This window comes from Pseudophryne corroboree, chromosome 1 (assembly GCF_028390025.1).
Source record: "Pseudophryne corroboree isolate aPseCor3 chromosome 1, aPseCor3.hap2, whole genome shotgun sequence".
NCBI classification, from domain to species: Eukaryota; Metazoa; Chordata; class Amphibia; order Anura; family Myobatrachidae; genus Pseudophryne; species Pseudophryne corroboree.
In genome coordinates this window covers 1,135,857,520-1,135,881,115 of record NC_086444.1, presented here as the reverse complement: position 1 = coordinate 1,135,881,115, position 23,596 = coordinate 1,135,857,520, and the positions used below count along the sequence as shown (strand labels likewise).

Here is a 23,596-nt window from a genome sequence, read left to right as displayed (position 1 = left end):
AGATCTACTGGAAGCCAAGGTTGTATGACTGTAAACCCCTCTCTTGCCAGTGAGATTGAGACACATTAGTCCCCCATTTGCGAAAGAGTGTCTTTGCAGGACTTTAGGCGAGATCAACATAACGATGGCAACTTGTCTAATACTTTTTAAAATGTGGTAGTGGTAAATGGTAAGGTAAACTCTGCTTTACCACCTGAAGGTGTACCTTACTTTATGTGAAAAACATTTTTTTTTTACCTTGTAACTTATTTGCAAGGTAAAAGGGTAGACCAGTTGCTGATTCCCCGAAAACATGAGCAGCTGGTACTGAGGGCGGCTCACATGCATTTATGGGGTGGCCATTTAGGGGAGAGGAAAACTCTCCAGCTATGTTTCTCCTGGCCAGGCATTCATGCTGCAGTAAAAGAATATTGTCAGGAATGCCCAGTGTACTAAAAGAATGCACCCCAGACAGAATTTAGGGCGACCTTGGTTTTCCTGACTATAATTTCCATGCCTATTCAGCCAATTTTTATAGATCTGATAGGGCCAGTAGAAAAATCGGATCATGGGCATCAGTATATATTGGTGACGGTGGACTACTCCACCGGGTACCCGGAGGCCATACCACTATGTAACATGAAATCTAGCACTATTGTCCAGGAGTTCTTGATGCTGTATACCCGTCTAGGAATACCAATAGAGGTCCTGACCGACTAAGGTACCCCTTTTGTGTCTAAATTAATGAAATACCTGTGTCGCCTGTTAAAGGTGGATAGAATTACCATTTCGGTTTACCACCCGCAGACAGACGGCTTGGTTGAATGCTTTAACAGAACCCTTATGCAGATGATGAAAAGGGCAGTGTCACAGGAGAAGCGAGATTAGGACCTACTCTTACCTTAGCTAATGTTGGCAGTTTGAGAGGTACCCCAAGCCTCTTTTTTTATTATTATTATTATTATTATTATTATCCTTTATTTATATAGAGACTTTATATAGAGACTGTATGGGGTTTAGACCCTTCAAACTCCTCTATGGTAGACAACGCAGAGGGATACTAGATCTATTAAAAGATGGGTGGGAGCAGCAATTGTCCCAAGGGGATGCGGTTAAGATCCCGCCGGACGGAATCCCGGCGGTTGAAATACTGACGCCGGAACCCCGACCGGCACAATCCCGACATATTCTGCCTCCGTGGGTGTCCACGACACCCATAGAGGGAGAATATAAAAGTGTGCTGAGCATAGCAAAGCACCGTGCCTGCAGCGTGGCGAGCAAAGCGAGCCCACAATGGGCTGCGTTCTGCTCGCCACCCCTGTCGGGATTGTGTGGTCGAAATTCCGGCGTCAGTATTTCGACCGCCGGGATCCCATCCTGCGGGATTTAGTACTGATCCCGTCCCAAGAGCCTAACATCGTTCAGTTTGTGTCCCAATTATATGGCTGTCTAAGGCAAATTGCGCCACTTCTGACCAAGCATATGGCAAGAGCTCAACAGGATCAAAAACGCAGTCATGGCGTTACTGCTGTCAACCGGACTCTCAATAGGGGCAACAAGGTACTGATACTTGTGTCTAGGTACGGCAGGAAGGTAGAAGGAAAGAGGTAAAAGTCTACCATGTGAATTTGTTGAAGCCTTGGAAAGTGCCAGTCATCCCTCTTTAGTGGCCATGAAAACCCCAGAATGTCAGGTGCCTACTGAAGTAACTGAGTCCTAGCCAGAAACAAGAAGTGGTAAACTTAGTAGCACAGTACCAGGTTGTGTTCTCTGCCCTCCTGGGGAAAACTCAAATCATACAGCATGACAATGTTACTCCACCCAGGGGGGTGATAAAACAAAGGCAATATTGTATATCTGAGGCCCAACAGGCAGCAGTAAAACGGGAACTGGAAGTGATGCGGCGCTTGGGGGTCACAGAGTAGTCAAACAGTGAATGGAATAATCCCATTTTTTTTTAGAGCCCAAGCTTTTTGGAGCTTTGAGATTCTGTAATGACTTCAGAAAGTTAAATAAAGTTCCTCGGTTTGATTCCTATCCTATGCCCCGGGTTTATGAACTTAGCAATAAGCCTGTATCTAACTACGCTAGATTTACTGAAGGGGTACTGGCAAATTCCTCTGATGGAAGCTGCCAAAGCAACAACAGCCTTCTCTACCACTGTGGGTTTGTTCCAGTCGCACCTTCCAAAGGTGGATGCAGTGTTACAGTCTCTACAGGCACAAGGGTTCACAGCTAACCTGGAGAAGTGTGCCATCATATCTGTGGAGGCAAAGTATCTGGGGTATATTGTATGCCAAGGGTAAGTTAAACCTCAACCTGGCAAGGTGGAAGCAGTCTTCACATGGCCTAAGCTAAAATGTATGTCGCAACTCAGGATATTCTTTGGTCTGGTGGGCTATTATCGTAGGTTCAGGGGTGGAACTTGCAGCGGTGCAACCGGCAGGGCCCCTCCACGATGAAGGGGCCCACAGCCGGAGGCACTACAATGAGTGAGACTGACTCATTACATGCCACCTGCCGGCGCGCTGCAAGCCGCCGCTTCCCCTTAACAGAATGAGGCTGAGCTGCAGTCTGGCCAGAGGGGGAGGAGGATGCAGTGGAGGAGTCTGGAGAAGGAGAAGGGGCCATCTTCCCCTCTCATTCACGGGCAGCCCAGCTGTTTCTTTTTGCTACCGGAGCCGGAGCATCACGTGACCATGCGGCTAAACTGTAGAGTTAGTGCAGCAGCATTCCTTGTAAAGGCGGTAAGGCAGCTGTGTGTTTATTTATTTTTATTTTATTATACATTTTTCTAATTGTACATTTCATCCTGCAAACTCAGAATCGCGGACCTCGAAGAGGCGGAGCCTACATTGAGGGGGCGGAGATTGGGAGGTGGTGGTCTCTCTGCAAATAGTAATGGTGACTGTGCAGTGACATATAACATACAGCACAGCATAGAGTGACCCCACTAAGGCAGCCAGGCACAGGGTCATGTGTTGTCACCCAGGGTGCATGTGCTGCTGCTGGCTGCATGATGCATTGTGTGGACATCTGTCTCCATGGGCCTTGTGTATCCTTGTACAAAGGAATTGTCCCATTTTTATACAGTGAGAAGTCTTCTGAGTTTTTGTGGGAGTTGGATACAATTGGCCGACAGTTATCATATTGATATTCATTATGTCGACATAAAGAACTGTCAACAAACAGTCCCTTGTGATATAGCAGTTTCGTACTTTATACCGGTGACAGCAGTGCCTTTTTCTGGATCACATTGCATTGGCGATGTCTCAGCAGTGTTCTGGTGAGTATTTTCCCCATTATCCCTAATCCCTAAACCTTTCCCTAGTAGCTAACCTTAACCTTTACCCCTCCCCACAGCCTAACCCTAGCCACCACCCCAGTGCCTCACCCCTCCCCCCCAGCAGCCTAACCCTAAAACTTTACCGTAGTGCCTACTATATTGGCGTTATGTGTAAAAGAAGCTCTACTGTGTGGCGTAATGTGTATAAGGAGCTCTACTGTGTGGCTTAACCTGTATAAGGGGTATTACTGTGTGGTGTAACGTCTATAAGAAGCACCACTGTGTGGCGTAACGTGTATAAGGAGCACTATTGTGTGGCGTAAAGTGTATAAGGACCATTACAGTGTGTTGTAACGTGTATAAGGAGCTCTACTGTGTTGCGTAACATGTATAAGGAACAGTACTGGGTGGAGTAACGTGTATCAGGAGCACTACTGTGTGGTATAACGTATATTAAGATACTACTGTGTGGTATAACGTATATTAAGATACTACTGTGTGGCGTAACATGTATAAGAGGCACTACTGTGTGTTGTAATGTGTATAAGAACTACTGTGTGGCGTAACGTGTAGAAGGAGCTCTACTATGTGGCGTAATGCGTATAAGAAGCAGTACTGTGTGGCATAACGTGTTTCAGGAACACTACTGTGTGGCGTAACGTGTAGAAGGAGCTCTACTATGTGGCGTAATGCGTATAAGAAGCAATACTGTGTGGCATAACGTGTTTCAGGAGCAGTACTGTGTAGCGTAATGTATATAAGGAGTACTACTGTTCAGTGTAATGTAATGTAAATCAGTGTAATGTAATGAGGTTGCACTACTGTGTGGCATAATTTGAATTGGTGGTACTATTGTGTGCCCACACCCCTTTTCAATGAGACCATGCCCTATTTTTTGACACACGTTTTGGATCTTGGGCGGGCTGGGGCAACGCATTTTGTTGCACCTCGGCCCACCATGGTCTTGTTCCGCCACTGCGTAGGTGCATGCGCGAATTTGCCACAGGGCAGCATCATTCACTGAATGTCTGAGGAAACAGTCCCCAGACAAGATCTAATCACAGATGTGCTAAATGTAGCACATCTACAATCATGTACTCTGACATGCGGGTGGATGCCCAGCACAGGGCTGGTCCGCCCTGCATGACTGGCCCTAGCCCCCCCCATCCCCCTCGCACAGGTACAAAACCATTGCACGGTGTCGATGATTTTGTACCTGATGAGTAACTCCCTGCAAACGAAGCTCCTGCACGCTGGCAGTCCGCTACTCGCCACATCCCGGGTCGCAGAGTCTGTGTGTAACACCACGCAGCTGCCTCGGGCCACCCCCCAACGGTCCAGACAGGCCTCCGTTGTCCGGACCGTGGTTCTAAAGCCGGTGGCATGCCCCTTCCCACCACATGACCGCCTCTGCCTGTCAATCAGGCAGAGGCGATCGAAGCCCTGAGATGCTGATAGAATCTCACTGGGCTCCCGGATTGCGCACGCGCAGGGCGCACTCCACAAAGTAATTCAGACTGCGATCGCTGCCGCTGCAGTGTTGCAGTCTGAATTACCCCCTAGGCTGCAGTGACTACATTGCAGAATTTAAGAAAAGCTTTATGCGCAGAGACTGTATTGATAGGCTCCTGATTCCAGGTGTCAAATTTGTGGCCCAAGACTAGTTAACCCTTGCAAAACTACAGCTACTTATTCAAAATAGCAATTTATAAAATGGTGTTTATGCCCACTTTGCCAGTGTATTTCATGCCCAAAACAGCGTTGGGCCAAACAAAATACAAGTGGGTGATATGTAAGTGACCACCCTCTGCTGATTTCAGGGGTCAAATTTGTGGCCCAAGACTAGTTAACCCTTGCAAAACTACAGCTACTTATTCAAAATGGCAAAATATGGTGTGTGTGCCCACTTTGCCAGTGTATTTCATGCCCAAAACAGCGTTGGGCCAGGCAAAATACAAGTGGGTCACATGCAAGTGACCACTCTCTGTTGATTTCAGGTGTCAAATTTGTGGCCCAAGACTAGTTAACCCTTGCAAAACTACAGCTACTTATTCAAAATAGCAATTTATAAAATGGTGTTTATGCCCACTTTGCCAGTGTATTTCATGCCCAAAACAGCATTGGGCCAAGCAAAATACAAGTGGGTGATATGTAAGTGACCACCCTCTGTTGATTTCAGGGGTAAAATTTGTGGCCCAAGACTAGTTAACCCTTGCAAAACTACAGCTGCTTATTCAAAATGGCAAAATATGGTGTGTGTGCCCACTTTGCCAGTGTATTGTATGCCCAAAACAGCGTTGGGCCAAGCAAAATACAAGTGGGTCATATGTAAGTGACCACCCTCTGTTGATTTCAGGGGTCAAATTTGTGGCCCAAGACTAGTTAACCCTTGCAAAACTACAGCTACTTATTCAAAATGGCAATTTATAAAATGGTGTCTGTGCCCACTTTGCCAGTGTATTTCATGCCCAAAACAGCGTTGGGCCAAGCAAAATACAAGTGGGTCATATGTAAGTGACCACCCTCTGTTGATTTCAGTTGTCAAATTTGTGGCCCAAGACTGGTTAACCCTTGCAAAACTACAGCTACTTATTCAAAATAGCAAATCATGGTGTGTGTGCCCACTTTGCCAGTGTATTTCATGCCCAAAACAGCGTTGAGCCAGGAAAAATACAAGTGGGTCACATGCAAGTGACCACCCTCTGTTGTTTTTGCGGGTCAAATGTGTGGCCCAAGACTGGTTAACCCTTGCAAAACTACAGCTACTTATTCAAAATGGTAAGATATGGTGTGTGTGCGCCCACTTTGCCAGTGTACTGTATTTCATGCCCAAAACAGCGTTGGGCCAAGCAAAATACAACTGCGTCATATGTAAGTGACCACCCTCTGTTGATTTCAGGTGTCAGATTTGTGGCCCAAGACTGGTTAACCCTTGCAAAACTACAGCTACTTATTCAAAATGGTAAAATATGGTGTGTGTGCCCACTTTGCCAGTGTATTTCATGCCCAAAACAGCGTTGGGCCAGGCAAAATACAACTGCGTCATATGTAAGTGACCACCCTCTGTTGTTTTTGGGGGTCAAATTTGTGGCCCAAGACTAGTTAACCCTTGCTAAACTACAGCTACTTATTCAAAATGGCAAAATATGGTGTGTGTGCCCATTTTGCCAGTGTATTTCATGCCCAAAACAGCGTTGGGCCAAGCAAAATACAACTGCGTCATATGTAAGTGACCACCCTCTGTTGATTTCAGGTGTCAGATTTGTGGCCCAAGACTGGTTAACCCTTGAAAAACTACAGCTACTTATTCAAAATGGTAAAATATGGTGTGTGTGCCCACTTTGCCAGTGTATTTCATGCCCAAAACAGCGTTGGGCCAAGCAAAATACAACTGCGTCATATGTAAGTGACCACCCTCTGTTGTTTTTGGGGGTCAAATTTGTGGCCCAAGACTAGTTAACCCTTGCTAAACTACAGCTACTTATTCAAAATGGCAAAATATGGTGTGTGTGCCCATTTTGCCAGTGTATTTCATGCCCAAAACAGCGTTGGGCCAAGCAAAATACAACTGCGTCATATGTAAGTGACCACCCTCTGTTGATTTCAGGTGTCAGATTTGTGGCCCAAGACTGGTTAACCCTTGAAAAACTACAGCTACTTATTCAAAATGGTAAAATATGGTGTGTGTGCCCACTTTGCCAGTGTATTTCATGCCCAAAACAGCGTTGGGCCAAGCAAAATACAACTGCGTCATATGTAAGTGACCACCCTCTGTTGTTTTTGGGGGTCAAATTTGTGGCCCAAGACTAGTTAACCCTTGCTAAACTACAGCTACTTATTCAAAATGGCAAAATATGGTGTGTGCCCACTTTGCCAGTATATTTCATGCTCAAAACAGCGTTGGGCCAGGCAAATTACAACTGCGTCATATATAAGTGACCACCCTCTGTTGTTTTTGGGGGTCAAATTTGTGGCCCAAGACTAGTTAACCCTTGCTAAACTACAGCTACTTATTCAAAATGGCAAAATATGGTGTGTGTGCCCACTTTGCCAGTATATTTCATGCCCAAAACAGCATTGGGCCAAGCAAAATACAACTGCGTCACATGTAAGTGACCACCCTCTGTTGATTTCAGGTGTCAGATTTGTGGCCCAAGACTGGTTAATCCTTGCAAAACTACAGCTACTTATTCAAAATGGTAAAATATGGTGTGTGTGCCCACTTTGCCAGTGTATTTCATGCCCAAAACAGCGTTGGGCCAGGCAAAATACAAGTGGGTCACATGCAAGTGACCACTCTCTGTTGATTTCAGGTGTCAAATTTGTGGCCCAAGACTAGTTAACCCTTGCAAAACTACAGCTACTTATTCAAAATGGCAAAATATGGTGTGTGTGCCCACTTTGCCAGTGTATTTCATGCCCAAAACAGTGTTGGGCCAGGCAAAATACAAGTGGGTCACATGCAAGGGACCCTACTCTGTTGATTTCAGGTGTCAAATTTGTGACAGAAGACTCATTAACCCTTGCGAAACTGAATGATCTGAATAAGAAGCTGGAGTTCGAATAAGAAGTGAATAAGAAGCTGGAGCTTGAATAAGAAGTGAATAAGAAGCTGGCCGAATAAGAAGCTAACTTCAGCCTCGTCTCGCCCAGAGGGATTCTATAACCAGAAGTGCAGCAGTAAACAGAGATATAATAAAGTCAGCATCTCTAACTAAATAAAGAAAGGCATGTTAGAACGTTCATTAATTACGTAGTGCGTTCACTCAGTGGCCCATTCCGAGCGAGGTGGGGGACGTCTCTCATGCGAGGATAATAATTTCACAGAGATGTCCCAGTCCTCGAGCAGCTTCACTCCGGCTTCCAGCTCTGATATAGTAAACGAAGAACCGTCATAAAAGACAATCAGCTTCACTGGAAAGCCCCATCTATATCTGATATCTTGGGCCCGGAGGGCGGAGGTGATCGGAGCTAAACTGCGTCTCTTAGAGAGGGTGAGTGCGGAAAAGTCCGGGAACAATTGCAATCCTCCTAGGGTGTCGGAGTTCTCTGCAGCTCGAGTAGCTTGGAGAATACGTTCTTTAACGGTGAAGAAGTGTACCCGGAGTAACGTATCTCTAGGTAAGGAGTTGGAGATAAACCGAGGTTTAGGAAGGCGATGGATTCGGTCAATTAGCAGTTCCGCATCAGTTGCACCAGGTAGCAGTTTACGGAACAGGGCCATGACATATTCAGTCAGTTCCGAGTTGTCGACCTAGTCGGGTATTCCACGTATTTTAATATTGTTCCATCTGGAACGATCTTCCATATCTGCCATTTTGTTTTTAAATGTGTCCAACTCGTTTTGTTGTTGGTCATGAGCTGCGATAAGATCGTTATGCGACGTCACCAGTTCTTCCAGTTTGCGCTCTAGAGTGTCGGTTCTATCCCCTATGGCTGTCAGCTCAACTTTGACTTCACGTATAGCAGCTGTGAGGTCATGAGTTAAGTCCGATTTGAAGGCCGTCTGGACCTGACAGAGGGTCTTCACAGTAAGAGGAGCATCAGAATTCGGGTCCACGCCCGACACTGAAAGCGAGCTGGACAGGTCAGGTGAGTAGGGGCTTTTCGTGGAGGGGGCCGACACTCCTCGAGGTGACGGGGATGGCTGATGTTGTTTCCTGATCGGGAGGGACACCTGAGGGGGCAGTGTGCCTTTTGCTTTTTTAGGTGCCATAATGAAAAAAAAAATGGAGAGAAATTAAATTATCTGAGAGTGATGCAGCAGACGGATCCCTCTAGGCTAGTGCGTTATAAAGTAGGCAGGATGCCTGTTTTTAAACGTAGTCCCATGTTAAACGATAAGACTCTGGGTGGAAAAGGCCCACATCAGGGGTCACATTGCGACGGGCTGTAGGAGTGTAGAGACGAGGGTCGCCTCAAGCCCGATATTGATGGTAAGAAAGCACTGGACAGAGCTTGAGAGATTAGTATGAGAGGGCACAGTTAAATAGTAAAATGTACCTCTTTAAAATGTACCTTTTTAGCTGCAGTCAAATGTGTATTGTATGACTACAATAGAGTGAGGCCACTGGCAGATGTAGAGCAGGCAGAACTTGTGAACTAGTAGGCTGCTTCAGGGCTATTATGCAGTGGTCCTGGGTTTTGCTACTTCTGGCAGTATAGCTATAGAATAGTTTCCAAGATGGCCGCCGCCAGAGCCACTAGCAGACAGACTCTCCTAACATCTGCTCTTCCCGGCCCAAGGGGGAAGTTTTTCTGCCCTCTGCAGGTACCTGAGGGTCTGGGGAGGGTCCCCTCTGGCCAGAGGGTGTGTGGGGCGCCCGCAGGAGGTCCGCCGGGTCCCGCCGCGGCCGCGAACGGGTCCCGGAGCTCGTCGCCGGGATGCCTTCAAACTCGAGGCCCCGGCTTCTGGAAGCTGAGTAGGCCGCGGGCTCGTAGCGGCGGAGATGGTCTCTCAGCTGTGCGGGGCTCCTCTCCAGATAGCCCACAGCCGTCAGCAGCTCACAGGGGCACAGTAGGGGCTAGGTGGATCAGTGCTGAGAGGGCTTGAGGGTGTTTTAGAGCCCTTTATTGCAGGAGCTCCAGCCCAATGTGTCTATGCAGGCTAGCGTCCAAGCCACGCCCCCCAACTGTACCTTTTTAATAGGTACAGTACCTTTTTTTTATGGTCAGTACCTATTTTTGACTCTCCAAACTTCCATTGAAAGTATAGGAAAAGGGGTGTGACCACGCCCCCTTTACCCATGGCCACGCCCCTTTTTCTAATTTGTACCGCTTTTTGTGTGTAAAATGTTGGAGGGTATGACAACTTCTCTTTTAGAGCAACACCACAGCAACATGCAGACTCTGAGCTGACAGATTTAGCTATATAGAACACATTAGCTCCGCCCACTCCTCTGGCCAATCACTGTGCTGCTCTATTTCACGTACCCCTTTGATATCTCAACTTCCTCTACAACCTACCTTGACTGGGCTGGCAGCTGTGACCTTGCTCCTACTGCGCATGCCTCAAACGCAGCTGATTGGCTGCAAACCCGCAGTAGCGAGGTAGGCTGTGAGGCCGGTTGGCAGACTCCGTGTGTGTGAGCGCTGAGAGGAGACAGACATGGCGGCCAGGGGCCTGCTGACAGTGAGACACAGCCTGGGCACGCTGCTGCTGCGGACACCGAGGGCCACGTTTCGGTGAGTGAGGGGAGGAGGGGACTCTACAGCTGTTGCGCAGAGGGAGTAAGGCATGCTGGTTGTTGTGGCTCCACAGTAGGCTTAGCTCATCCTATCCTCCATTACTAGCTCTTTTTACTCATTGGCAGTGTGCTAGTGCCAGCAGAGATCTCGCATTACATCACATGCCTCTGTAGCACTGACCAGCTGCTGTGGTACTATACATCCCAGCCAGTCATGCCAGAGTTACAGCATAGTTGTAGCAGGGCATGCTGGGATGTGTAGTCCCACAGCAACTAGGCAGCATGCCCCTGCTGAATAGTGCACATTAGTCACCTGCAGCCCTGATATGCTAGTACTGGCAGACTACTGGTATTCCCTTGGCACCTCTGTCCTGTCCTTGGACACTGGCACTGTGTAATTGTGCAGCATTGCATCAGTCACTGGTGGGGTTACACAACACAGTGTGTGCTGTATGGAGAAGCACTTCTACAGTGTGCTATAGTCAGACACAATTTCTCACTTCTATTTTACATGCCTACAGATTGTTGAGTCTTTATATATTGTGTCTAGAAAGAGTGTGGTTCATTGGGTCGACCACTATTGGTTGACACCTGAAATAGGTCGACACGGAAAAAGGTTGACATGAGGTTTTTTTTTGTGTTGTTTTCTTCGTAAAGTGACTGGGAACGCCAATTAGTGCACCGTGTCCCCTTGCATGGTTTGCTTCGCTCGCAAGGTTACTATACCATGTCAACCTAAAGCATGTCGACCTAATGACTGTACATGTGTGTGGTATGAGTAGTGCCTGCACCTATTACAGTCAGTACGGCAGTGCCTGGATTGGGGCTGTGGTGATGTACACTGTCTTTATAGAGATGTTGTTTAGAGGTCAAATGTTTTTTGTTTTGTTTTTATCAGGTTGTAGTTCCAAAAAGGAGCCCCTTAGTGCTGGCCTGTGTACTGCAGATTATAATACACACACGTAATATTTTATAGTGACATATAAATACTAGAATATAGCACATTAGTGACATATTAGACCAGAACCTGTCTGGAACTTCAGTGAACTCTAACCATTTGCTGTACCTGCCATATCGGATCATGCCTCCTGTGCATTAGTGTGCGACTGAAAGTGCAAGCCCTGCGTCGGACACTTTTTGTACACTGGTGGTTCTAGACAGTCCACCGTCTGCGCACCATTGCGTGTGACACAGGTGCAGGTTCTTCTTCTAAACATGACCTCCGCAGAAGCGGCTGTGCATTTGAGAGCGCAGCCATGTTCATTGACACGCTGCAACATTCCCATAACATGCCGCGAGACTGGCTTTTTTTTTTTTTTTGTGCACTTCAGGCCACCTCCCACTCACTACTTAGGACACCCAATCGCTTTACCTCTCCGTTTCTGATCCTATTAGAGCCGTATGCAACAGCGCCTTTGTGCGTACACCTAGGGATAAATTTACTAAGATGGGAGTTCTATTTAAGATGGGATGTTGCCCATAGTAATCAATCAGATTCTACTTCTCATTTATCTGGTACCTTCTAGAAGATAATACCTGGAATCTGAAGAGGAGAGAACCTAGGCGCTGAATATATAAAGAATATCTATATATTAATGAATGTATATGTATATACAAATTATTCACATCTCTGTTACTCCTGTTCGCTGTTGAAAAACAAACCTCTGCAAGCTTGTATATATATGAAGAAATGGAAGAAAAATACAACTGCGCCCAGGGATTAACAGATGATATGATAAACCTTAATTGAACAGTTAATTGTATATATACACACAAGCCACTGAGTGTCAAGAATACAACCCACTACTTAATGGTTATACATAAATTGTTTCTATATGAAATTCAATAAGAACACTGTTAAAATTAAACATATAAAAATGTATCCATTCGGAACATAACACTGTATCATATGCGGTTAGATTATGCATATCACTCATATAAACATATCCATTTGATTTGCTATTGCATGGAAAATAATTTGAATAACTGAGTGGCTAACCAGTCCCTGGAATTTGCAAGGATATATATAAAATTTGAGACAATCCCTTTTTCAGATAAATCTGTAACAGATGCACTTTAATGTTGTTTAGCAGTTCGCAAATGTTCCTATATAAGTGCCTGTAAGAGTGCTGGTTTACAGAACGAGTACGTGTGGCGTCCCACCGTACTGGTTACCTGATTTTAGTTATGAGGGAGAGCCAATGTCAGGTTGTGCTCACCTCATACAGGCTGCTAGATCACTTGCAGTTTTGAGACCGCTGGTTGGAAATCCGCCGGACGTATTGTCATCTACCACCAGACAGCGCTGGCTAAGGTATTTCCCTCGTGGTGCTCTTGCTCGGAGACTGGTCCTGCAGTGAGGGGGAGCCAAGGCAAGGCTATAACCTCGGTACGGCTAGTTGGATAATTCCAATTTGCGATGCTAAGGACCGGCCGGCCGCGTCTCATAAGCGCTGTACAGCGCGGGTGGATTTGTTCAGACCTCTGGATAACCTCACCAGAGGTGTTGCATATAGCTAGTGTTCAATAGTGAAAGTAAGGAGGAGTCCTAACGCGTTTCGTCACGCCTACATGACTTTCTCAAAGGTATGACTCCTATTGCCAGGGTCCGAGTTATATACCTCTTGTACAAAACACCTGTGTTGTATTATAATCACAGTCCAAAAGCTGTCGTGATCAATGAGCCTAATTGGGCACATTCACATCTTTAACAGATAACCGCAATGGTAAAGTTCATAAAGGAAAGATACAAAACATAATATTAATAAAACTTCAATAAGCAGCATATTATCCTTCAATTTGGATCTAAAAGAATGACACTCAGTGGCGTGAGTTCACAAAATACAATATCTAATAAATTGAATATAACAATATAAAAAATTCAAAAGTAACAATGCATATAATTATACACAGAAAAAAATTATAAATGCTTTATGTAGGGTCATTATTCATAGAGGCAAAGATATAAAGTAAATATAGAAATAACTGTAAAAATATGTAAAGCTATTATACTCTCACACGGATTAGCTACTAGATATGGAATATCATAAGAAATATATATTATTTTACTTTATTTCATGCGTAAGGATATTCAGAGATGACTAAGACATCTGTTTTTTTCATACTAGAACCTATGCATAATTGAATTATTATAATTGATATCAATATAATTTATATAGTTAATGAAATTAATATACACAAAGATTATTGGCACAGTTTTCTTGTGTATATTTGCCTATAATTATGCCATCCAACCAGTTTAAAAGAAAAAATAATAATAAAAAATAAAGAAGAAGAAAAAAAGAAAAGAAAAAAAAAAAGAAGGGAAAAGAGGGAAAAAATATAAGAAAATATAAATAATGTATATTATATTGGAAATATATAGGAAATGTATAGTGGAGAGGAAGAGAAGGGTAGGATATTACAGTATCTTTAATTATATACTGGTGAGAGAAAAATCAAAGATCTATATCGATATATTCGTTTAGTCCCTCGGGAACGAGGGTCCCTAGCCTATGTATCCAGTAATTTTCTCTCACACAGAGTTTTTTATACCTATCCCCTCCCCTCAGTGTTGGACTTATAGATTCGATGCCCAATAATCTAAGGTTCACCTCTGAATCGGGCCCCTGTGGCTGATGGTTACGGTAAATGATACTCCTCTGGTAACAGTTGCTTTTGTTGGAAAACTTGTTATAGTGCTGTATTCAATCTACCAAGTTAATTGCTCCATGAGACTTACCGTATTTTTCGGACTATAAGACGCACTTTTTCTCCCCAAAAATGTGGGGGGAAAAGTATGTGCGTCTTATGGAGCGAATAAGGGCCAGCACAGATGGAGGTTGCAGGTAGCGGGTAGCGCCGGTGGGTAGCGGCGGGTCCTGGATGCTGCTGCTGCGCCGCCATCAGCAGAGCGCCCGCATCTCAGAGCCCAGCAGCAGAGCGGGCATCATGTGACTCCCCCGCTCCCCCCCACCTCCTCCCTCCTCAGGAGTGCACAAAGGGCAGCATTAGCTGAGAGCCTGGACGCGGGGAACCACTGGTAGTGTGTGTGTGTGTGTGTGTGTGTGTGTGTGTGTCTGTGTGTATGCTGGCTCTGATGTGTGTGTCTATGTGTGTGTGTGTCTATGTGTATGCTGGCTCTGATGTGTGTGTGTGTGTATGCTGGCTCTGACAGAAGGCTGCGCTCTGACAGAAGGCTGCACTGTACAGAATCCTTGTAGGAGTCTGAGAAATCACACAGAACTGGAAATATCTCTTAGAGGTCGGTGAAAACTAGGGAGGCAGGGCTATTCTGTTATAGTTTATTAAATATTACATATTTTATTACACTATTTGGTTCAGAATATTTTTTTTCCAGTTTTCCTACTCTAAAAACTAGGTGCGTCTTATGGTCAGGTGCGTCTTATGGTCCGAAAAATACGGTATTTGTTTCTGTTTCTATACCAGGATGTGTCCGCGGCTGGTGTGTACAGCGGCCCAGCAGCCTAATGCTAACCCCACGCAAGAGACAGAGGAGAAAAGTAAGAGTCCGGTGGAGGAGAGCTCAGAGCAGCTGGCGGCAGAGAAGGCCAAACTGGAAGATCAAATCAAAGAAATAACCGTGAGTGATAAGAGACCCCATCAGTATATTCTTAGACATATGTGACTGCCTTGTACTTTTCCACTAACCTGCAGTTAACACTAGAGTATCGGATGGGTCACTTAGACTCAGATACTGTGACTATTTCACTGTCATGGAGTCCTCCTTCATGTAACATGCCATGTGTGAGGGGAGCAGATGCTGTGTGTGTCATCCACCTCTTTTATACCCTCGCCACTTCTTTCTCCCCCTCAGCCAGTAGAAGATAGCGATTTTGTGCTCCCTACCTGGAATTATCCTTTTATTGAAGTCATTCGTTTTTCTGTCTTTAAGATGTGATGGAGGAGTACAGGGAAGCAGGCTGTTTTACGGGAGACTCCCAAAATATTCAAATCCGAATTTCTATTCTTCGTCCTACTACTGCCAGTGTGTGGGAGCGATGCCACTTTTACTGGCTTCAGGGCATTTCAGGTTGGCATTAAACTCACTCTAAGGGGGATATTCAATTATCCCCGTTAAAACATCGGGTCCGAAAAACGTCAGTTTTCGGCCGTTATTGGACTTTTTTTCCGATGTTTCACCGATTTTTTTTTTTTTTTTTTTTTTTTTACAGGGTATCCTATTAAATCGCGTGTAAAAAAACCCAAACCTTTTCTCCCGAAAACATACAGTGAAACCTGTGTGTTTTCGGGTGAAACAGCCTACGGGGCTGTTGCCGGGGATCCTGCTTCGCAAAAACAAAATCCCTGATATGCCGGCTCGTGCCGCAGCTTATCGGGGCTAATTAGATAGCCCCACCGGCGGGACAATTAGCCCCGGTAAAAAAAACGGGGCTAATTGGATATCCCCTAAGTGCTAACCTTAGTTTATTTTATTTTTTTGTAAACTGTGTGCGTGGGTGGGCGTACACAGGCGTTATCACTTGAGTGCCAGGCCAGTTCACAGATATGCCCCGGTTCAGGCCACACTTCTGGGAACGTATTCTCCTTTAAACGTGAATACATTTCAGCTGCAGGACCAGTTCAGATTCCAGTTACATTTAAATTGAATTTTAATATTTTTTAACGTGCAACAAAGTAAGTCAGCCAGTTACATGTAGCTACATTGTGCCAGGCTAGGCACTTACCTGTACTGCACACGGTGCCACATTTGTGTAGTTTCCATAGCAAGTGATGCCACAGCACACCCTTAACCACCTGAATAATACTGATGTGCAAACTATTAATAACGAACAATGAAAATTCGAAAATAACACCCCTAAAATGAGCACCCCTAAAAGCTCCCCACAGCACCTTTGTATTTACATTTTTACAAGGTGGAGGCAAAGCTGTTACACGCAAGATCGGCATCCAGAGGTGATGGTGATGCAAGTTTTTGTAAAGTGCTGACTAAGGGCCTGATTCAGACTGATGCAGCCCGCAGTGCAGTTTGTCTGTATCTGCAAAATGCGCATCGCGCCTGCATGACCTTCCACACTGCGGCCTGTTTTTCTATGATGTTATTCTATTTTCATTATCTTATGTATATTTCGCTTAGCATGACTCTAGTTTAAGGTCATTATGATACAACATGTGAAACAACAATAATAGGGCTAGCTCCACGTGGGTATCGGTACCTTCTGATATATGAATAATTCCTTTTAAATTATACAGAAATGAAGCAAATAATTTTAATAAATGTAATAAATCATCACACATCATCTTGTGTGATAGGGATAGTGCACCCATTTGCAAACTGGTTCCCTTTTTCTTTCCGCCATTTTCATTCATCTATTGAATCAGTGGGTCGCACCAGTATACCAAGTAATGTGACAGTACCTATCAAGATATAATAGGATTTATACATCGTCTATAATCATTAGTGTCAAGCATACATTTCTAGTGCGGGATTCCTCATCCCTACTAACTAACCCTCAGGTTAGTCAGGATGGCCGGTGTTTTTGCGCTGCTGCGGCCAGGGCCTAAGCACGCCTCAAAAATGAGACCGGTCTCTGTTGCTACCCCCACCCTGCTCCCAAACAGATGTGGCTTAGGGGTCACGGCATCCGACAATGCAGGGCCTGATCTGCACACATGGGCAGTTCAGTAAGCATCTGAGATGTACATAGACCATCGGTTTATGTACATCTCCGAATTAGCCCCTAAGCCCAGAGAAGCTCTGCCAGTGATTATAGTGGCGTGGGATTGGTATTACTAATTATTAATGCCGAGCTGCTGCTCTCTTCAGTACATTGGAAGAGGGTGATAACACATGCAATAAGTAAGACTCCTTGTGCTAAGTAATATATACAGTCATATCTATATTTACCAGCATGATCTGGTAGGTGAACCTGACTATATGATTGAGAGCCGCTGGGTGAGAACCTATGCACTGTATTCCCTAACCAAGGTTTGGGGTTCATGAGAATTACATGTAAATTATGTAAAAAAAAATTCCAACCTATTTTTGCTTCTATATCTCTGTATCCTGTAATAGAATATTATTCCAGTGAAAGCCCGGTCTGTTGCCAACGCAGCACAGATCCTGTCCGCTAGCCCTCAGAGCCACGTGAATATGGGGGGATTGCTCCATTTACAGATGTCCTCTCTCTCACGTCAAACAACCCTTCTAGTAGCGCCCAGCTGGGAGCGTGGGTTTTTTCTGCATTTTGTCCCTGAATTTGCGTCTTATTCGCATCGTTTCCCTGGAAAGCGCTGTAACGGAGCATTTCGTATGCAGAATGTAGGCATGCCACATCATTTCTCTGACGTCCTAGTGGATGCTGGGGACTCCGTAAGGACCATGGGGAATAGACGGGCTCCGCAGGAGACTGGGCACTCTATAGAAAGATTTAGGACTATCTGGTGTGCACTGGCTCCTCCCCCTATGACCCTCCTCCAAGCCTCAGTTAGATTTCTGTGCCCGGCTGAGCTGGATGCACACTAGGGGCTCTCCTGAGCTCCTAGCAGAAAGTATAGTTTAGGTTTTTTATTTTCAGTGAGACCTGCTGGCAACAGGCTCACTGCAACGAGGGACTAAGGGGAGAAGAAGCGAACCTACCTAAGTGGTGGTAGCTTGGGCTTCTTAGGCTACTGGACACCATTGGCTCCAGAGGGATCGAACACAGGACCCGACCTCGTCGTCCGTTCCCGGAGCCGCGCCGCCGTCCCCCTTACAGAGCCAGAAACAAGAAGGTGGTCCGGAAAATCGGCGGCTGAAGACTTCTGTCTTCTCCAAGGTAGCGCACAGCACTGCAGCTGTGCGCCATTGCTCCTCATGCACACCACACACTGCGGTCGCTGATGGGTGCAGGGCGCTGGGGGGGGGGGGGCGCCCTGAGCAGCAATAATAACACCTTGGCTGGCAAAACTAACACCATATATAGCCCCAGAGGCTATATAGGTGTATATTAACCCCTGCCAGAAACGATAAAATAGCGGGAGAAAGCCCACCAAAAAAGGGGCGGAGCCAACTCCCTCATCACACTGGCGCCATTATTCCCTCACAGTTCCGCTGGAAGGAAGCTCCCTGGCTCTCCCCTGCAGTCCTGCACTACAGAAAGGGTAAAAAAGAGAGGGGGGGCACAATTTAGGCGCTATATATATATATATATATATATATATATATATATATATATATATATATATATATATATATATATATATATATATATATATATTATATTTCTCTAACGTCCTAAGTGGATGCTGGGGACTCCGTCAGGACCATGGAGAATAGCGGCTCCGCAGGAGACAGGGCACAAAAATAAAGCTTTAGGATTAGGTGGTGTGTACTGGCTCCTCCCCCTATGACCCTCCTCCAAGCCTCAGTTAGGTTTTTGTGCCCGTCCGAGCAGGGTGCAATCTAGGTGGCTCTCTTAAAGAGCTGCTTAGAAAAAGTTTTTTAGGTTTTTTATTTTCAGTGAGTCCTGCTGGCAACAGGCTCACTGCATCGAGGGACTTAGGGGAGAGAATTTCAACTCGCCTGCGTGCAGGATGGATTGGATTCTTAGGCTACTGGACACCATTAGCTCCAGAGGGAGTCGGAACACAGGTCTCACCCTGGGGTTCGTCCCGGAGCCGCGCCGCCGACCCCCCTTACAGATGCTGAAGATTGAAGGTCCGGAAACAGGCGGCAGAAGGCTCTTCAGTCTTCATGAAGGTAGCGCACAGCACTGCAGCTGTGCGCCATTGTTGTCACACACTTCACACCAAGCGGTCACGGAGGGTGCAGGGCGCTGCTGGGGGCGCCCTGGGCAGCAATATTTTAATACCTTATGGCAAAAGAATACATCACATATAGCCATTAAGGCTATATGTATGTATTTAACCCATGCCAGTTATCTAAAACTACGGGAGGAAAGCCCGCCGAAATAGGGGGCGGGGCTTATTCTCCTCAGCACACAGCGCCATTTTCCTGCTCAGCTCCGCTGTGAGGAAGGCTCCCAGGACTCTCCCCTGCACTGCACTACAGAAACAGGGTAAAACAGAGAGGGGGGGCATTTTTGGGTGATATATTGGATATATTTAAGCTGCTATAAGGAACAACACTTATATAAGGTTGTTCCCATATATATTATAGCGCTTGGGTGTGTGCTGGCAAACTCTCCCTCTGTCTCCCCAAAGGGCTAGTGGGGTCCTGTCTTCGATAAGAGCATTCCCTGTGTGTCTGCTGTGTGTCGGTACGTGTGTGTCGACATGTATGAGGACGATGTTGGCGTGGAGGCAGAGCAGTTGCCGATAATGGTGATGTCACCCCCCAGGGAGTCGACACCGGAATGGATGGCTTTGTTTATGGAATTACGTGATAATGTCAGCACATTACAAAAATCAGTTGACGACATGAGACGGCCGGCAAACCAGTTAGTACCTGCCCAGGCGTCTCAGACACCGTCAGGGGCTGTAAAGCGCCCTTTACCTCAGTCGGTCGACACAGACCCAGACACTGAATCTAGTGTCGACGGTGATGAAACAAACGTATTTTCAAGTAGGGCCACACGTTATATGATCACGGCAATGAAGGAGGCTTTGCATATCTCTGATACTGCAAGTACCACAAAAAGGGGTATTATGTGGGGGGTGAAAAAACTACCTGTAGTTTTTCCTGAATCAGAGGAATTAAATGATGTATGTGATGAAGCGTGGGTTAACCCAGATAGAAAAATGCTAATTTCAAAAAAGTTATTAGCATTATACCCTTTCCCGCCAGAGGTTAGGGCGCGCTGGGAAACACCCCCTAGGGTGGATAAGGCGCTCACACGCTTATCAAAACAAGTGGCGTTACCGTCTCCTGATACGGCCGCCCTCAGGGATCCAGCGGATAGGAGACTGGAAACTACCCTAAAAAGTATATACACACATACTGGTGTTATACTGCGACCAGCCATCGCCTCAGCCTGGATGTGCAGTGCTGGGGTCGTCTGGTTGGATTCCCTGACTGAAAATATTGATACCCTGGATAGGGACAGTATTTTATTGACTATAGAGCAATTAAAGGATGCTTTCCTTTATATGCGAGATGCGCAGAGAGATATTTGCACATCTGGCATCGAGAGTAAATGCGATGTCCATATCTGCCAGAAGGAGTTTATGGACGCGACAGTGGTCAGGTGATGCGGATTCCAAACGACATATGGAAGTATTGCCGTATAAAGGGGAGGAATTATTTGGCGTCGGTCTATCGGATCTGGTGGCCACGGCAACTGCCGGAAAATCCACTTTTTTACCTCAGACCCCCTCCCAACAGAAAAAGACACCGTCTTTTCAGCCGCAGTCCTTTCGGTCCTATAAGAACAAGCGGACAAAAGGACAGTCATATCTGCCTCGGGGCAGAGGAAGGGCTAAGAGAGGGCAGCAAGCAGCCCCTGCCCAGGAACAGAAGCCCTCCCAGGGTTCTGCAAAGCCCTCAGCATGACGCTGGGGCCTTACAAGCGGACTCAGGAGCGGTGGGGGGTCGACTCAAGAATTTCAGCGCACAGTGGGCTTGCTCACAGGTGGACCCCTGGATTCTGCAGGTAGTATCTCAGGGTTACAGGTTGGAATTCGAGAAGTCTCCCCCTCGCCGGTTCCTAAAGTCTGCTTTGCCAACGTCTCCCTCAGACAGGGCGACGGTATTGGAAGCCATTCACAAGCTGTTTTCTCAGCAGGTGATAGTCAAGGTACCCCTCCTACAACAGGGAAAGGGGTATTACTCCACGCTATTTGTGGTACCGAAGCCGGACGGCTCGGTAAGACCTATTCTAAATCTGAAATCTTTGAACCTGTACATACAAAAATTCAAGTTCAAGATGGAGTCACTCAGAGCAGTGATAGCGAATCTGGAAGAAGGGGACTTTATGGTGTCCCTGGACATAAAGGATGCTTACCTGCATGTCCCAATTTGCCCTTCACATCAAGGGTACCTCAGGTTCGTGGTGCAAAACTGTCATTATCAGTTTCAGACGCTGCCGTTTGGATTGTCCACGGCACCTCGGGTCTTTACCAAGGTAATGGCCGAAATGATGATCCTTCTATGAAGAAGAGGCGTATTAATTATCCCTTACTTGGACGATCTCCTGATAAGGGCAAGGTCCAGAGAACAGCTGGAAGACGGAGTAGCACTAACCCAACTAGTGCTGCAACAACACGGGTGGATTCTGAATTTTCCAAAATCTCAGTTGACCCCGACGACACGTCTGCTGTTCCTGGGAATGATTCTGGACACGGTTCAGAAAAAGGTGTTTCTTCCGGAGGAGAAAGCCAGGGAGTTATCCGAACTTGTCAGGAACCTCCTAAAACCAGGGACAGTGTCTGTGCATCAATGCACAAGAGTCCTGGGAAAGATGGCGGCTTCTTACGAAGCGATTCCATTCGGCAGATTCCACGCACGAACTTTTCAGTGGGATCTGCTGGACAAATGGTCCGGATCGCATCTGCAGATGCATCAGCGGATAACCTTATCGCCACGGACAAGGGTGTCTCTTCTGTGGTGGTTGCAGAGTGCTCATCTGTTAGAGGGCCGCAGATTCGGCATACAGGACTGGGTCCTGGTGACCACGGATGCCAGTCTGAGAGGCTGGGGAGCGGTCACACAGGGAAGAAACTTCCAGGGAGTATGGTCAAGCCTGGAGATGTCTCTTCACATAAATATACTGGAGCTAAGAGCGATTTACAATGCTCTAAGCCTGGCAAAACCCCTGCTTCAGGGTCAGCCGGTGTTGATCCAGTCGGACAACATCACGGCAGTCGCCCACGTAAACAGACAGGGCGGCACAAGAAGCAGGACAGCAATGGCAGAAGCTGCAAGGATTCTTCGCTGGGCGGAAGATCATGTGATAGCACTGTCAGCAGTATTCATTCCGGGAGTGGACAACTGGGAAGCAGACTTCCTCAGCAGACACGATCTACACCCGAGAGAGTGGGGACTTCATCCAGAAGTCTTCCACATGATTGTGAACCGTTGGGAAAAACCAATGGTGGATATGATGGCGTCCCGCCTCAACAAAAAACTGGACAGGTATTGCGCCAGGTCAAGAGATCCTCAGGCAATAGCTGTGGACGCTCTGGTAACACCGTGGGTGTTCCAGTCAGTGTATGTGTTCCCTCCTCTGCCTCTCATACCAAAAGTACTGAGAATTATACGGCAAAAGGGAGTAAGAACGATACTAGTGGCTCCGGATTGGCCAAGAAGAACTTGGTATCCGGAACTTCAAGAGATGCTCACGGAGGATCCGTGGCCTCTACCTCTAAGACGGGACCTGCTTCAGCAGGGACCGTGTCTATTCCAAGACTTACCGCGGCTGCGTTTGACGGCATGGCGGTTGAACGCCGAATTCTAAGGGAAAAAGGCATTCCGGAAGAGGTCATTCCTACACTGGTAAAAGCCAGGAAGGAGGTGACTGCACAACATTATCACCGCATTTGGAGAAAATATGTTGCGTGGTGTGAGGCCAGGAAGGCCCCCACGGAGGAATTTCAACTGGGTCGATTCCTACATTTCCTGCAAACAGGATTGTCTATGGGCCTCAAATTGGGGTCCATTAAGGTTCAAATTTCGGCCCTGTCGATTTTCTTCCAGAAAGAATTGGCTTCAGTTCCTGAAGTCCAGACTTTTGTAAAAGGAGTACTACATATACAGCCCCCGGTTGTGCCCCCAGTGGCACCGTGGGATCTTAATGTAGTCTTGGATTTTCTCAAATCCCATTGGTTTGAGCCGCTCAAATCGGTGGAGTTGAAGTATCTTACATGGAAAGTAACCATGCTACTGGCCCTGACTTCAGCCAGGAGAGTATCAGAATTGGCGGCTTTATCATATAAGAGCCCATATCTGATTTTCCATACGGACAGGGCAGAACTGCGGACGCGTCCTCATTTTCTGCCTAAGGTGGTGTCAGCGTTTCACCTGAACCAGCCTATTGTGGTGCCTGCGGCTACTAACGAGTTGGAGGATTCCAAGTTGTTGGACGTGGTCCGGGCATTGAAAATATATATTTCAAGAACGGCGGGAGTCAGAAAGTCTGACTCACTGTTTATATTGTATGCACCCAACAAGATGGGTGCTCCTGCTTCTAAGCAGACGATTGCTCGTTGGATTTGTAGCACAATT

At 46.4% G+C, this 23,596-nt stretch overlaps 1 protein-coding gene across 1 annotated transcript in view; it reads left to right on the top strand.

Moving 5' to 3' along the window:
* Window positions 1–10,231: 10,231 nt before the first annotated feature.
* GRPEL1 (GrpE like 1, mitochondrial) overlaps window positions 10,232–23,596 on the top strand; it is a 46,234-nt gene continuing 32,869 nt past the window's right edge. The window contains exons 1-2 of the mRNA XM_063923828.1: window positions 10,232–10,450; window positions 14,902–15,055. Of these exons, the coding sequence (XP_063779898.1) occupies window positions 10,374–10,450; window positions 14,902–15,055 (231 nt within the window). The 5' untranslated portion in view covers window positions 10,232–10,373. The remainder of the gene's footprint in view (window positions 10,451–14,901; window positions 15,056–23,596) is intronic.